Source organism: Borostomias antarcticus (assembly GCF_949987555.1).
Source record: "Borostomias antarcticus genome assembly, chromosome: 19".
Classification (NCBI taxonomy): Eukaryota; Metazoa; Chordata; class Actinopteri; order Stomiiformes; family Stomiidae; genus Borostomias; species Borostomias antarcticus.
Genome location: NC_140252.1, coordinates 1,375,323 through 1,392,247, shown reverse-complemented (window position 1 = coordinate 1,392,247; position 16,925 = coordinate 1,375,323). Strand labels below are relative to the sequence as shown.

At 45.9% G+C, this 16,925-nt stretch overlaps 1 protein-coding gene across 4 annotated transcripts in view; it reads right to left on the bottom strand.

Annotated features, from left to right (window-relative positions):
• Window positions 1–1,016: 1,016 nt before the first annotated feature.
• Window positions 1,017–16,925, bottom strand: part of snx9b (sorting nexin 9b) — a 24,228-nt gene continuing 8,319 nt past the window's right edge. For 2 of the 4 annotated variants that reach the window (XM_084453597.1, XM_084453599.1), the window contains 14 exons: window positions 12,448–12,613; window positions 11,470–11,605; window positions 10,989–11,076; window positions 10,025–10,150; window positions 7,927–8,044; window positions 7,575–7,705; window positions 7,102–7,205; window positions 6,824–6,927; window positions 5,255–5,332; window positions 4,870–4,946; window positions 3,532–3,621; window positions 3,252–3,366; window positions 2,584–2,675; window positions 1,017–2,405 (listed from right to left, as the gene is read on the bottom strand). In XM_084453597.1, coding sequence (XP_084309723.1) covers window positions 2,358–2,405; window positions 2,584–2,675; window positions 3,252–3,366; window positions 3,532–3,621; window positions 4,870–4,946; window positions 5,255–5,332; window positions 6,824–6,927; window positions 7,102–7,205; window positions 7,575–7,705; window positions 7,927–8,044; window positions 10,025–10,150; window positions 10,989–11,076; window positions 11,470–11,605; window positions 12,448–12,613 — 1,473 coding nt within the window. In that variant the 3' untranslated portion in view covers window positions 1,017–2,357. The remainder of the gene's footprint in view (window positions 2,406–2,583; window positions 2,676–3,251; window positions 3,367–3,531; window positions 3,622–4,869; window positions 4,947–5,254; window positions 5,333–6,823; window positions 6,928–7,101; window positions 7,206–7,574; window positions 7,706–7,926; window positions 8,045–10,024; window positions 10,151–10,988; window positions 11,077–11,469; window positions 11,606–12,447; window positions 12,614–16,925) is intronic. The other 2 variants (XM_084453600.1, XM_084453598.1) reach the window with 1 other exon arrangement.

Genomic DNA, 16,925 nt, shown 5'->3' with positions numbered 1-16,925 from the left:
CTACCACTAGTACTACTACTACTACTACTACTACTACTACTACTACTACTACTAATATTACTACTATTACTACTACTACTACCACTACTATTACTACTATTATTACTACTACTACTACTACTACTTCTACCACCACCACTAATACTACTACTACTATTACTACTACTTCTTCTACTACTACTACCACCACCACTAGTACTACTACTACTACTACTACTACTACTACTACTACTACCACTAGTACTACTACTACTACTACTACTACTACCACCACCACTAGTACTACTACTACTACTACTACTCCTACTACTACTACCACTAGTAATAACAAGTGGGACAAGGACGAGAGCCGGGACGCAAGGGGAGTTTCTACGTCTGTAGACTGTCTGTATGCGTAGATCCAGCAGCCCCTGAATTCAGTCTGAGCAGAGGGTGTGAGCTGACAAGGATCTTTTTATTCTCCTCCCCTAAACACACACACACACACACACACACACACACACACACACACACACACACACACACACACACACACACACAACCTTTGACGCTGCACACAGAGAAGCGTGTCTCTCCTTCCCTCCCGTCTCGAGTGGTCCTGGGAGGAATAAGGACTGCTGTGTGTTTGTCTGTCCTCTCAGATCCCCCCGCAGAACAACACGGGATTCATCTCTTTCTCACTTGCTCTCACACACACACACTCTCACTCTCTCTCTCACTCTCTCATATATATACTGCATACATACACATTCTGAGAGTACACGTACACAAGCACACACAAACACACAAGCTCAATCAAAAGCTAACATATACAGAGTACAAATCAGGATTTATTAAATCAAATTGAATTTTTTTCTTATTCCTGGGTGACATGTATTGCAAATATTTCTATACATAAAATAGTATCTCAACAACCAAAAGCACATGCATCCAATAGAATATATATATATATATATATATATATATATGTATATATATATACATATATATATATATACATATACATATATACTGCATATTTATATTTGTGTGACAAGAAAAGCAAAAGGGTGAGATTAGAGAATGTTTGTCGCTTGAAGCAGGGGGAGGCAGGGCTGCACAGAAACCTGCTGAAAAACATGGATCCCATCCCGGTCATTCAACCTACACTCCTGTCTTTGTCAACTGCTGAAATGTAAACCCTCCATAGCTGGAAGTACTATTCTGGGCTCTTCCGTTCCCCCTCTCAGCTACAGTACGCGTGGCCTTCGGGGAACGGAGAAGAGGAATGGGAGTGCCGTTACAGGATATTGGGACTGAGTCACCATGTTTGGCACGTCTTGTACTGGGAGGAGGCGTTGGTTTTTGCTGAGGTTTTGATACAGAAGGAAGAAAGTGCACACTCAGGTCTAGATGCAGAAAGGTTTAGTGGACGACGTTTTTGCTGAGGTTTTGCCTCCGATGCAGAAAGGAAATGGCGCCCAGAAACCTCAGCGCTTCCTGCTGGAGCCGGGAGCTCCGGTCTGCGTTTGGGGCGTCTGTCTTCAAGGGTGGAGGATAGTGAAACGCTACGTCATCCCGGGTGAGCTGGGGGAGGAAGCCCCCCCCCCACCACCACCACCACCATAGACATAGACAAGGCACACTGACAGGAAGTGGGCGGGGCTTCCTGTGACCGACTGAGGAAGTGAGGAGGGAAAGGGGGCAGGACACCGCCAGCAGTGTTTGGACTCCCGCTCACAGAGAGACGTGAATAAACACAGACGCCTCGCGCTCCTCACCCCTCTATCGTAGGTCTCCCTCTATCGTAGGTCTCCCTCTATCGTAGGTCTTCATGCTTCATGCACTGACAGGACACCCAGGTCGAACGCTGGATTGTGAATAGTCTTCGTTTAAGCAACTGGGGAACAACAAATTCTATGGAAATACCAGACTACATTAAAACTGACTTGTGGGGGTGAGGTGGTCTATATTTTCAAGAAGTGAGACGGCAATGCACAACTGCCACAGTTACCACGGCGCCCAAAACATTTAATTTCCCGTTTTTACCGTTTGCTGATCTTTAGACACAGGAAGTAATTTGTCCAATTCCTGCGGGAGGAGGAGTTTCAGGCCCTACAGACTAACACCGGTCTCCTCTCACGACTGTTTATACCATTCCACAAACAGTTTACATTAGCAACTTTGACGCTGCACCAGGAATGGGAGAAATGTATGGTAGTGACACACAGCTGTGGTGTGTGAGTGTGTGTGTGTGTGCGCATGTGTGGGGGGGGGGGGGGGGGGGGGTTAGTAGCGAAAGGACAGCATGAGACAGAGATATTCCTTGGGTGTTGAGCTGGCTTGAGCTTGCGGTGTCCGAGGGGAGGCAGGTGCTTTTACATGCTAGTGAACTGACTGTGTGCTTGTCTCAGTTTCTCGGCGATCTGTGGACAACGAGGACAGACAGAGACATCCTTCTGAGCATCGTGAACTGAACATAACGGATGCTGTGAACCAGGATTGGAAAATTCAGAATTCATTATATATCCATCTACAGGCAACATATGAGGTGTGAGAGACAGTGTGTGTGTGTGTGTGTGTGTGTGTCGTGCATGTTCTTACAGTTTCGTAGAACTTCACTTGCTCCTCCAAGTACTGCTGCATGACCCTGTTGTAGTCATAGATACGGTTGCTATGGAAGTGGTTCATCTCAGCTGAACAGTGGAGCAAAAACCAGGAAATGCACTTTCAAAACGCTGCACCACAGAATTCACAACGTAACAGCGCCAAAACCAGCACTACTTTCAGTATCAACTATCAACATTAGGCCTGGGTCAAAGACACAGCTGTGCTTGATTGAGCCTGTTGCACTGGAAAAAGCAGGATAGTGAATGGAGATTAAAACAACTAGTGTTAATCTCTGCTCCAGATAATGGTGCGTTCGTTTATAACTGGGAGGTGGCAAATTGCGACTTGCTACTAGGAATGATTAAATAAAACGCTGCATGAACTCGCACTTCCTCGTCGCAAATTCGGATATGTTTCTCAGCCCCCAGTTGCCGGCTGATGTCAATATCATATCATATCATCATCGTATCATTCGCTATAGCTGGAATGCACACAGGTCGGAGGTAGGTATTTTGCCACTTGCGACTTGCCAGCTCCGACCACAAACGAACGCACCATAAGACTCCAGCAAACGTGGAGTCAAATGCAGCCCGTTTCAAAGGCGCGAAGAATCCCGTTCTGTTTGACACGGGCGCGTTGCAGACCCGGGTCTGGGACGGTACCTTGTAGTCCGTACGACATGGTGCTGACGCGTTTAGCCATGGTGACTTTCTCCTGAGGGGTGATCTTGCTCGTGGCCACCAGCCTGTCTCCCTCCTTTACCTTCTCTATGGCAGCCTGGCAGGGACACAAAACACCAAGGCGCTTCGTCTGGGCTCTTCCATGAGACTGAGCTACAGCACATCCACAGCTGCGAAGATATGCATGCACGCACGCACGCACGCACACACACACACACACACACACACACACACACACACAGGAAGGCCCAGGGTTCTGTACCTTGTGTACTCCGATGGTGTCAGGGAAGCACCCCAGAAGACCCTTGTACTCGTTGTTGGTCTCCATGAGAAAGTGTAGGTCTTTCCTGGGCTGGAGGGAGAGAACACACATGCACACGCACATACAACCACGCACACACACGCACGCGCGCACACACACACACGCACCGACATGAAACCAAAAAAAAGAAAGAAAAAAAGAAAATCACAAAAGGATCTGAAAATCACCACAACCAAAAGGAAAGTATGATGTAAATCTGGTCTCTGCAGGTTCTGCATCTATTCAGAAACATCTAGACCAGACACTGCCGGACACAACAGAAGAGGTCATGACTAGCCCATGGATTCAGTCAAACATGGGAGGATTTAGGTGAACCATGAGGATAAATAACATTACAATATGATTGATTTCTATTTATCGGTAACAAAAGTGCTTTTCAGCTTCCACTTTTGACTGAATCCATGTACAGAGACTGTAACGTCTTCACATGCTACTGTGCATCCCCTGACTGGACCGCAGCTAATGCTACGCTAACCTCTACCGGCTCCATCTATGACCAACAGGGGACTGTCTAGTCGAGGGGGTCGAAGGTCAATAACCAACTAAAATGGGGAGACTCTGGAGAGAGACGCACGCTTACCAGATGCTCACTCCTCCATGAGGACGCTGCTCAGACGGCAAAGAGAGGTTTGGTTTCAGTAGATACCATAGAGACCAGGTCATACGACACACGTCAAAGAGGCAGAAATATAATCTAACATTACGTTTGACTGAAGCTGAGACTGAAATGGGGACTATAGGACCTGCAGCCTGGAGCCTTAACACTGGAAATAGCTCCTTTTGAACTTCTCACACACTGTTAGTTATTAGGAATGCCAAAACTAGGACGCAAACAATGCCTGGTCTCAAAGGAAATGCATGCTGATATTCAGGAAGTGACATCAGAGCGGAGGGTGAGGAGAGTGTGAAGAGAGTGAAAGGAAGTGACATAATACAGGGGCCGCTAGGGAAACAGGAAGTTGCAGTGAGGGATACCAGTATGTGTTCATCCTTTTCAAATGGAAGAGATGTGACACTCAATAACAACTTGGACAAAGTTGTTTCATTCTGAGCACAGAAACAGATTAATATCCAGGATTTGGTTGTGTTCATTACGATAACATGAATATGACAAACAGAGAGAGAGAGAGAGAGAGAGAGAGAGACAGAGAGAGAGAGAGACAGAGAGAGAGACAGAGAGAGAGAGAGAGAGAGAGAGAGAGAGAGAGAGAGACAGAGACAGAGAGAGAGAGAGAGAGAGAGGGAGAGTGTGTGATATGTCCACCTACAGTACAGTACCTGGTCTGCCACCATCTGAGCAATCTCCTCGTAGGTCTTTCCTGCTGACGTCATGGCGTCTGTCAGGGTTGCCTCTCCTGGACACACACACAGCCCAGGAGTTGAACACCTTAACGATAACTTCTAGAACATATTATGATCTCTGCCTACCGAAGATGAGTGAACGCTGTCTTCCAGGACATCTAACTCAACTGGTATCTGACTGAGACAAGCCTGTATGAATAAGGGTTCATTACAGTATCTGACTGAGACAAGCCTGTATGAATAAGGGTTCATTACAGTATCTGACTGAGACAAGCCTGTATGAATAAGGGTTCATTACAGTATCTGACTGAGACAAGCCTGTATGAATAAGGGTTCATTGTGAGGTGTGTTCCTCCAGTACCTTGGTATCCACTGCTGGTGAAAACAGACGAGAGGTTTTGGAAGGCCTTGCCAATCCTCTGGTACTCTTTGGGCAAAGCTGGAGAGCAGACGATTCACAATAATAAAGACACTAATAAAAGTTAATAAAAAAAACAAATAAAAAATACTTACTTTTTAAACTCCACAGACAAGTTTTGTGAGTCTCTGTATAGAATAGCCAAGCTAGGTTGGAAGTGACATTGTCTAGCCCTTGTGTAGTCTTACTATCACTGCTCAGCTATATCAGTAAGCAAGCACCAGCATCTATGCAGCTCCACAAAGCGCTTAGCAAGCTTACTAAGGCCGTGATAAGTTGCAGTAAATCTAGTGACGCTGTGAGCTCAGTTTGTTTATTTATTTTACAGCAATTTCGTGAGCAGGCCGTGCAGTGTCCACAAACAGTGCTGTGGGGTTTCTTCTACAATGTTTCATCCACAGTAGTGTTCTAGTGTGTAGTAGTGTACTGTACATGAATGCTGCTTTGACTCTGTGGACGAGTCAAACCTCGACTATCTTGTATAGTCGAGGTTTCCCCCTTGAATTTTCCATAGTTACTCTGCTCAACAGCTGATAAAGCAGCACATTGAGATAAACCTTTTTAAGAAACACTTCTCTTTGCCAACAATCGAAACCGATGTTTTGGATGGAGATGAACTCAACACTAGAATTACAGGTGATAATTACAGGCTAGTGTAACTTCAGGACTATGATTAGACGTGGGACTATAGGGCCTAGCGAATGAAAATGCACATCTGTCTGCACATCAATGTTTTGTGTGGTTACAGTTGGCTGTGCTTTTGTTGTCATTGGGATATAGCATCGCCTCTTTGTTCTGAAAACCTGTGGAAATGCTCAGCATTGAGCCGACAGCCTGAACATACCGTGTGTAGCGTCATATGCAGTTAGCCGGTTATATGCAGTGTAACATAGCCTGTATGAAGTGCTATGTATTCTGTATGCAGTACTGTGTATTCTGTATTCAGTGTTGTGTATTCTGTTTGCAGTGTAATGGAGCCTGTATGCAGTGTTAGGGTGCGTTCACACTGCAGGTTTGGTCAACGTGTTTGCGCGTTACTCTTCACTGTCGTCTACGGAGCAGAGCGGTCTGAACCTTTCGGTGCGCTGCTCTGTCGAAGCGAGGCGTCTCGCGTTTTATCAGCGCCGAAAAGTTGAACGTATTTAACTTTTTCCGTGGAGAGCGGAGGACGCGCCCTAAGATTGTTGTGTTCTGTCGCTTGGCAACGAATAGCGTCGACCAGGGACGATGCGGTATGCCTTGCGTTTTTAGCAGCTTGCAAAATCTGCCGTGTGAACGCAACCTTATGCAGTGTGAACGCAGCCTTATGCAGTGTGAACGCAGCCTTATGCAGTGTGAACGCAGCCTTATGCAGTGTGAACGCAGCCTTATGCAGTGTGAACGCAGCCTTATGCAGTGTGAACGCAGCCTTATGCAGTGTGAACGCAGCCTTATGCAGTGTGAACGCAGCCTTATGCAGTGTGAACGCAGCCTTATGCAGTGTGAACGCAGCCTTATGCAGTGTGTACATACGTCCTGTGCATCTCTTCCAGTGCTCCTGGCCCACTGTGAGAATCTCCTTCACACCGTCGTCCATGGCTCTGGTGAACCTGCTGAACTGCTCACACTTCTGTTCCCTGTAGATGGGGAATAGACACACACACACACACATACACACACACACGCACAGGCGGGAACATGCAAGCACATGCACATTATTCAAATTACAAAACTCCACAAAACTACAACTGATTCCAGTCGGTTCCATGTTGACACCGGCCACTTAGGAGGCATAATGTGACATCACTCACACTTCGATGGGGTCCAGGTCAGGGGCCTCGGGCTCTATGGTGGAGAAGATCATCACCCCCACCACCTCGTCCTTCTCCGCCTTTCTCTTACCCATTTTCCAGTCCTGCCACGGGAACAACCCTCAGCATAGCCAATCACAGCACAGGACCTTTGATCCCATAATAGCTCATGACCAATGGGAATCTCTGCTTGTCTGGCTACAGGGAAACCTCACTTCCAAACCACTCCAGAGGAAATTTAAATTCCTCCAATCTAATAATTCTAAAGATACCAGTTCAATGGGAATGAAACTGGGCCCGGACCCTGAGGACAACATGGATCAGAAGAATCAGGAGAACAATCAGAATCACAAGATTCTGATTCTTCTGATTTTTCTTTTAACTTCAACCTCCGGATGGAATGCATCAGATTATCTCTCAGCGTTAAACCTCTTCTCCTCCCACTGGTTGATCTGTCAACCTTGGCCTCTGACCTTCTCGTCCTTGTAGTTGAGGAACAGTTGGAAGACCTCACTGTTGGAGACCACAGGGTGTCGACACATCCGGATCATCCAGCCCTGCAGCCTCTCCATCCTCATCTTGATGAACTCCTCGTCAAAACGCCCTGAGAGATGAGAGGTGGGTGGAGCGACATCAGGGTTCAATCTCTAATGTCTCAAAACACCACCTCCAAAATCCCTGACAATAGAGGGTCTGAGAGGGTTCTGAAGGTTCGAGAGGGTTTCGAGAAGGAGTGAAGACCAGAAAAGGAGAGGAAAAGAGAGAGTGATACTCAGAGATCTTCCCTGCAGGAGAGGGGTCGTAGTCAGGAGCTCAGATGCTCACCTGTGACCTGCTTGTCAGGTAGTGAGGGGATAGGGATGGCCGAACCAAACTTGTCCAGGAGCCTCTCATACAGCCAATCAAAGTGCTTGTATCTGTGATTGACGGGTCTGTTTGTGGTCTGGAAACCAATCACATGGAGTATTTAATGGTCACTTAGCATACACTTTATTACTACATTTTATTTAACCTTTATTTCCCCCAGGGGAGCTCATTGATATCAGGGTCTCAAAAAGCATACAAAAGCATACAAAATAAACACAAAAACATCTTACATTTACACATTAAAGTTGATAAAACTGATATATTGATAAAACTGATAAATCATTATTTAAAAACATGCACAGATGTCAATTTCCTTTAACATATTTTTGAAACTGCCCAAAGAGACTACAGTATAAGACATCCAATTTGATACTCTCATTCCAACCTCTAGGAATGCGTACAATAACTAAAAACAGTTTTTCCTAGCTCGGTTCAGACTCAAGGGACCTCAAGAACAAATCAATCCTGAGGTCTTGTTTGGTGATGAATATAACGGCATATAGTGAGAGTTGTCAGATAATTAGAACGCTTTTGTAAGATTGCTTTAAACTTCATATCATATTTATTCTATTAATATGACTTTGCTATCATATTATGAGTAGATGCTGCATTCTTCTAGCGGCCAGGGAAGGTGAATCAAACCCACCACAGTCAAATACTGACAAGAAAGACTGTACTAAGCTTCCTGTCATCACGTGAAAAAAATGATTTATTTCTATGAAATAAACTTTTTACATAGTTCATTAACAAACATTTTGAAGGATAGGTTTTAATCAATAGAAATCCCAAGATACTTTTAACGCCTCAGTTCCACCAACTCCGGTTGCGTTATGTTCTGGTTACCGTACAGTAGCCAAAGTTGATCGTGGCCACTCTAGACAATGCTTGTGATTCCACCAGATGCACTGCAGTACGATTCACAAGCGTCCCAGAACTGGCTCTCTGCAGAGCTCCGGTAAAGAGAGACACCAGGTCTGTTTTTGAGGGATGCATCAAATAGTAGTACAAGAAATTGGTAGTTAGGTCCCAACCCCTGAAGAATATCAAACAAAATGTTGGCTCCTGAAACACATCCAGTGGGCTATGAAGCCGTGTGGAGGACGGAACAAAACCTGACAGCATTCAGAACGCCACAGTCACAGTGGGTGGAATTGAGGCATAAGAGGGGACTCTCTCAATTACAGAACCATCCAAAGTGCAAATATTGAGGTCATTTTCCTTTAAGGACCAGGATCTAGATAATTGTATAGAGTGAGTGCTGGATCCGAGTCAAGTCTGCAAAATGGATAACACTGCTCACAATATAGGAGCAGATGAATACATGATTGTATCATCAGCATACAAGTGCACTTTACAGCCATTTGTAGAAGAGACAATTAATATTATTACATTATTAATATACAAGGTGAAAAGTAAAGGACCTAGAATTAAACCCTGCGGTACACCTTTAGTGACTTCCAAAAAAGTGGATTGAATAGAATCAGCAACAATAAATTGGGTTATATTTGCAAGACAGCTTGTAAACCGCTGGCAGGCTTTCTGATCTAGGCCAACAGATAGTCTATCTATTAAAAGTGAATGGCCAACTGTATCAAAGGCTTTGGACAGGTCAAGCAGCACAGCACTGTCCATTGTCAAGAGCATAGACAATCTCATTTAAAACAAGTGATGCAGTTAATACAGTATTGTGACCAGATCTAAAACTGAAAAGTATTTAAAATATAAAACAGGTTCGTGAGTAAGGAATTAAGAAAAAAAGCTGATTTATATTTTCAGATCATACAGTAGTGCAGTGGTACATCTGGTTGGCAGCTGTCTGAACATTATCCAGTCCGAAGCAGCCCCAGATTTTCAAGCTTTTGCTTCAAAACAGCTTAGTGGCATCATAAGCAGCTGTGACTATTATCTGGTACAAAATATAAACTGGCATATATTTATTGTACATTTTGAGAATGTCAATATAAACATCACTATGCAGAAAAGCCATTTCATTGCCACAATGTTTGTCTATGTACCAGACTTACATTGGGGGTGAGCACATATTTAACAGACTTACATTGGGGGTGACCTGGTATTCAATGTAGCTCTTCAGGCCGTACATCTTGGTGCCCTTCTTGGGGTCAGCCACCACACAGTCCAGCTGGGCCTCAGGGTAGGACCACACAGGACCAACTTCCCCCATCTGAAACAACAGTGCTTACTGTAAAATACTACCCAACCTCCCCATCTGAAACAGCAGCGCTTACTGTAAAATACTACCCAACCTCCCCATCTGAAACAGCAGCGCTTACTGTAAAATACTAACCAACCTCCCCATCTGAAACAGCAGCGCTTACTGTAAAATACTACCCAACCTCCCCATCTGAAACAGCAGCGCTTACTGTAAAATACTACCCAACCTCCCCATCTGAAACAGCAGAGCTTACTGTAAAATACTACCAACGTCCTCTATCTGAAACAGCAGCGCTTACTGTAAAATACTACCATGTCCTGTACTTGCACGTGTCCGTTGTTGTATTGTTGTAAGCACCATGGTGTCTAAAAAAAGTCTACTGTATGTATGTAAAGTACAATGCCAATAAACAAATTCTTATTCTGATTCAAATACTATACCTCAAAATACTACAAAGACCCCTAATCTGCCAGGGGACAGATAATGTTAAACATGTACTAAATGTAATAAATACTAAGAGGACACATAGTTATAAAAACTATTATATATGACCAAATACTACCAACCTCACCCCTCTGATAGAATAAATACAGGACTGAGAATACTACTAAATACTACAAAAGACTACAAATTACAAAGTACTACTCCATACTAGCACCAGACAGAAATCAGACATGCTATCCCACCACTCACTGAGAATAGCAGTGACACAGTGGTGTAGTGGAGGGTATATGGAGGTATACAGAGTATACCCACTTCTTTAAACGCCACTAATGTAAAAACTGTTCCATTTCTGCTACAGTATACCCACTTGTTTAGTCACCACTACACCCCTGGAGTTACGTACATAGATGGGAAGCTTCTCCTTGCCCTTCACCAGCTGCTTGCACAGGAGGTACAGCTCCGGTCCGGACTTGGAGAAACTGGGGAACCTGCTCATGGAGGATAAGAGCAGTTCCTGGGTTAGGGAACCGTTCTCCATGGTTGCCCTGTGGCATCGGGAAACGCTCCAATCTGTGTTCTAGCTGCAGCACACTTGGCTTCGTATCTGGGGCAGCTTACAGACAAAATGGCTCTAATTATATTCTGAACTGCTCTGTGAATCATTAGTTCCGGTATTACGGTTAAGTGTATAGAATACAGTACAATATACAGATACCTGTAGTACACTCAGAGTAGTACGTGTGAATGTTTAGTACACTCAGAGAGTAGTACGTGTGAATGTTTAGTACACTCAGAGAGTAGTACGTGTGAATGTTTAGTACACTCAGTGTAGTACGTGTGAATGTTTAGTGCAAACAGAAGAATTGTAGTCTGCTCCGTCTTACTTGTTGAGGGAGATTTTCATGGAGGAGCCTGTGGCCCCGCCCCTCTGGAGCCCACCTTCACCGCCCTCAGTCTCAGCATAACCCCCCGACGACTTGACATCATCCCACTCATCATCCCACTCATCATCCTCAGCACCTAGTCTCACACACAAACACACATACCAATAGTCATCCATACAAACACACACACACACGCGTGTGCACAGTCATCCATATGCACACAATCACACAATCACACATACACACACCCACACACAGAGAGAGAATTAGAGAACAAATAGTAGAATTACAGAACAGAGAATAAATGGAAAACCTAAATTAGAAATGCACAACAACACGTCCTTAGACACACACAATGCCTCAAAAATGCCTTTTTATATTCACAAACATCTGGAATGTTAGTCAACCAAGCCACCCCAACTACACATCAGCCAACACAATAACACACAAACAACATCTTAATCCAATAGGATATCACTTAGACCCATCCCTCAGTTCATTCATTCATTCATTCATTCATTCATTCATTCATTCATTCATTCATTCATTCACTCATTCAATCATTTCTATAAGTATTATGGTAAATACCAATGATTTTGGAGCAAAAACATGCATGCACACGCACGCGTTCAAGGAAACCAACTCTACTACAGTGCGTTAATATCCATGCTGGGAGTCAGTAGTGGTAACTATTTAATGTCAGTCAACACTCGCACAGTCAGGGACACGCTCCCAGCAGACCATGCGTGATACCTGTACAATCAATAAGGTACGGGTATGGATACATAGCTTCAAAAGGAAAAACAGAGAAACAGTTATTGACTGTTGTGACTTTTTGTACCAAATGCTGAATGAGTCACAAAAAATAACTTCCAAGAGTTTCAAAAGTACCAAGATCAGTCCACCTAAAGTACATAACCACCCACAGTCTCACCCTCCCACAAGCTCTCAGTGTTCCCCAGGGAGAGTGGTGGGTACCTGGGCCTTGGTAGGCCTGGGGGTGGGCTTGGGGTGTGGAGCCCCAGGGGTTGGCCACAGCGGTCTTGCCCGTCTCCGTGCCCTCGGGCTTGGCAGCCCAGTTGTTGGAGGAGCCCCCCGTGGCGTCGGAGTTCCACACCGACCAGGGGTCGTTACCGTTACTCGCCTGCAGGGGGCGGGGGAGGAGAGAATGTAAGAGAGAGACAGAGAGATAGAGAGAGAAAGAGAGAGTGATAGAGGAGAGTTGGGTCAAGGAGAGGAAGATATGTGGGAGAGAGGGAGAGACTGATAGAGAGATAAAGAGAGAGAAGGAGGAACCGTGCGTGAGGAGCCAGTTTAATGATAAACCAACGGACAGTCTTCAACTGTCTTTTACTGTAAAAATGGCAGGTCAGCTTGTGTCAGAGCACATGACCTGCAATGTTCAACCTCCACACACAGCCACATACTGTAGCGGACTGCTGGGTGTGCGCGCGCACACACACACACACGCATGCACACACACACACACACACACACACGCACACACACACACGCACACGTACAGAGTGGGTGCAACGTTCAACTTTTACAACTAATTTGTACAACATACACTGAGTTGCCACTGTATTAAGTACAGTGCACCTGCTGGTTGGTGCAAACAGCCTGCTCCTCCAAACAGCTCCAGCTGTAATCACGTGGCTGCAACTCAGTATATAAAGCATGTACGGTGTTGCTGTTCGACCAAAACATGACAACGGGAAAGACGCGTGATCTAAGTGACTTTGACCGCGGTGTTGATTGTTGGCGCCAGACAGACACTCGCGTGGTTCTAACATCTCAGAAACAGCTGCCCTCCTGGGATTTCCACACACGACAGTCTAGAGTTTACACAGAACGGTGCGATCAACCATCCAGCGAGCGTCGGTTCTGTGGGCGAAAACGCCTTGTTAATGAGAGAGGTCAGAGGAGAATGGCTGGACTTGGTCAAGCTAACAGAAATTCGCCAATTTTCATTTCACTTCATTATTCAGTCTGAACAGGCTCCCAATGTAGTCGTTTTCCTGAGATGGGTGTGAGTCCTCAGCGATCAGTTCATCCCCTAACCAATCACGTTGTGCGGTTTAATTCAAAAGATGCATTCCAAGGACACTGATTGGCCTGGTTGGAATTCCAACCAAGAGATCACTCTGGACGTGAGCCTTCCCAGTACCTGGGAAATTCAGATTCAGGGCTGGAGCCTAGCTAAACAGAAACGCCACACATGCTGAAATAACAGCTGTTTACAACGGTGGTGTGCAGAAGGGGACCTTGTTGAATCAATACCACAAATAATTCAGGTTGTTCTGGAGGCATAAGAGGGTCCTACCCGCTACTAGATACTGTATGCTTACTTTATCAAGCAGCCGCTGAGTGTATATCCTCCCAGAAGCCCAACTCAACTGACCAACCGACACCCTCAATACCAATCCTCCCAGAAGCCTAACTCAACTGACCAACCGACACCCTCAATACCAATCCTCCCAGAAGCCTAACTCAACTGACCAACCGACACCCTCAATACCAATCCTCCCAGAAGCCTAACTCAACTGACCCACCGACACCCTCAATACCAATCCTCCCAGAAGCCTAACTCAACTGACCAACCGACACCCTCAATACCAATCCTCCCAGAAGCCTAACTCAACTGACCAACCGACACCCTCAATACCAATCCTCCCAGAAGCCTAACTCAACTGACCAACCGACACCCTCAATACCAATCCTCCCAGAAGCCTAACTCAACTGACCAACCGACACCCTCAATACCAATCCTCCCAGAAGCCTAACTCAACTGACCAACCGACACCCTCAATACCAATCCTCCCAGAAGCCTAACTCAACTGACCAACCGACACCCTCAATACCAATCCTCCCAGAAGCCTAACTCAACTGACCAACCGACACCCTCAATACCAATCCTCTCAGAAGCCTAACTCAACTGACCAACCAACACCCTCAATACCAATCCTCTCAGAAGCCTAACTCAACTGACCAACCGACACCCTCAATACCAATCCTCTCAGAAGCCTAACTCAACTGACCAACCGACACCCTCAATACCAATCCTCCCAGAAGCCTAACTCAACTGACCCACCGACACCCTCAATACCAATCCCCTCAATACCAAGATAAAAACAACAAAAAACGGTTCAAATCCGCGCTCCGATGCTCACTCAGTCCAAATATGATTCATGCGACTTTAGGGTTCACTGAGTCATGCGACTCTAGGGTTCACTGAGTCATGCGACTCTAGGGTTCACTGAGTCATGCGACTCTAGGGTTCAGTGAGTCACTGCAGACGCCTCAGAGCAACAGGACTGAGCTGAAGAGGGTCACCGCCGCGCCACGGACCTGGACGGACACATGCTGTGAGACCAGGCGGACGCTACGGAGGCCTTCCCATGATGCATCAGCACACACAAGACAACCGCATGCCAAGCAGACAGGGGCAGACGACACCCACCATGCAGAAAGTGTGTGTGTGTGTGTGTGTGTGTGTGGGGATTGGAGGACATACTGACAACAAGCTGTACAGTGTGTGTGTGTGTGTGTGTGTGTGTGTGTGGGGATTGGAGGACATACTGACAACATGCTGTACAGTGTGTGTGTGTGTGTGTGTGTGTGTGGGGATGGATGGGAGGGTCTGGCCTGCTGACAGACATGCTGTGAGTGTGTGTGTGTGTGTGTATGTGTGTGGGGATGGATGGGAGGGTCTGACCTGCTGACAGACATGCTGTGAGTGTGTGTGTGTGTGTGTGTGTGTGTGTGGGGATGGATGGGAGGGTCTGACCTGCTGACAGACATGCTGTGAGTGTGTGTGTGTGTGTGTGTGTGTGTGTGTGTGTACATGTACAGTGCAGTATGTATGTGTGTATGTATATATTTGTGTGTGTGGACGGGAGGGTCTGCTGACAGATTGAAATCTAACCATCCTTCCTCCCTCCCTCCAGAAACAGTGACGGACGGGTCTGGACACCCTGCTCTCCTCACTCAGGAACTCCCAGTTTAAACAGCAGGGTTCTCCTCACTCAGGAACTCCCAGTTTAAACAGCAGGGTTCTCCTCACTCAGGAACTCCCAGTTTAAACAGCAGGGTTCTCCTCACTCAGGAAATCCATGTTTAAACAGCAGGGTTCTCCTCACTCAGGAACTCCCAGTTTAAACAGCAGGGTTCTCCTCACTCAGGAACTCCCAGTTTAAACAGCAGGGTTCTCCTCACTCAGGAACTCCCAGTTTAAACAGCAGGGTTCTCCTCACTCAGGAACTCCCAGTTTAAACAGCAGGGTTCTCCTCACTCAGGAACTCCCAGTTTAAACAGCAGGGTTCTCCTCACTCAGGAACTCCCAGTTTAAAATGCAGGGTTCTCCTCACTCAGGAACTCCCAGTTTAAACAGCAGGGTTCTCCTCACTCAGGAACTCCCAGTTTAAACAGCAGGGTTCTCCTCACTCAGGAACTCCCAGTTTAAACAGCAGGGTTCTCCTCACTCAGGAACTCCCAGTTTAAAATGCAGGGTTCTCCTCACTCAGGAACTCCCAGTTTAAACAGCAGGGTTCTCCTCACTCAGGAACTCCCAGTTTAAACAGCAGGGTTCTCCTCACTCAGGATGCACAGGTTGCAAAATTCCGGGAATATTCACTAACTTCCAATAGGAATTCACGGAACTTTATGGGAATAGTTGGAATTAATAGGAATAAACTTGAAATTTGTGGAAATTAACGGGAATAAATACTGTTTTCCATTTTTTTCCCATTAATTCCCATTAACTCCCATTAATACCCGTTAATTCCCATGGGAAGTTTGTGAATATTCCCGGAATTTTGCAACGATATTCAGAGGGCACAGGTTTATCCCCTGCACAGAACCGCAGAGGGAGCCTATACAAGTTTAGTATCACATACTATACATGATGTGCAATACAGGACAATCATACAATAGTGACAGTTGATTGCTCTGTAGTTCTTGAGGCGAGACTGGCTCGTTATCACAGTTGTCGATTGGATAACGAGGGTAGTAATGAATAGTGCTGATTGGCATTGTGCTGATTGGCAGTTGGAACAGTGCATGTGTGAACAGAGTGGGTGCTCGTGCTGATTACATAGATTGATCTGTCATGTGTGTATGTGTGTGTGTGTGTGTGTGTGAGTGAGGAAGTGTGTGAGTGAGTGAGTGAGTGAGTGGGTGAGTGGGTGAGTGGGTGAGTGAGTGAGTGAGTGAGTGAGTGAGTGAGTGAATGTGTGTGTGAGTGAGTGAGTGAGTGAGTGAGTGAGTGAGTGAGTGAGTGAGTGAGTGAGTGAGTGAGTGAGTGAGTAAGTGTGTGTGTGTGTGTGAGTGAGGGAGTGTGTATGGTACGATAGGTTGGTTTGTGTGGTACGATCATGCTCTGTACAGGCAGGCTGGGCTGGGCTTGTAGGAGGCAGATTTGGGAGGGCAGGTGAGGATTTAGGGGACGGGGGCAA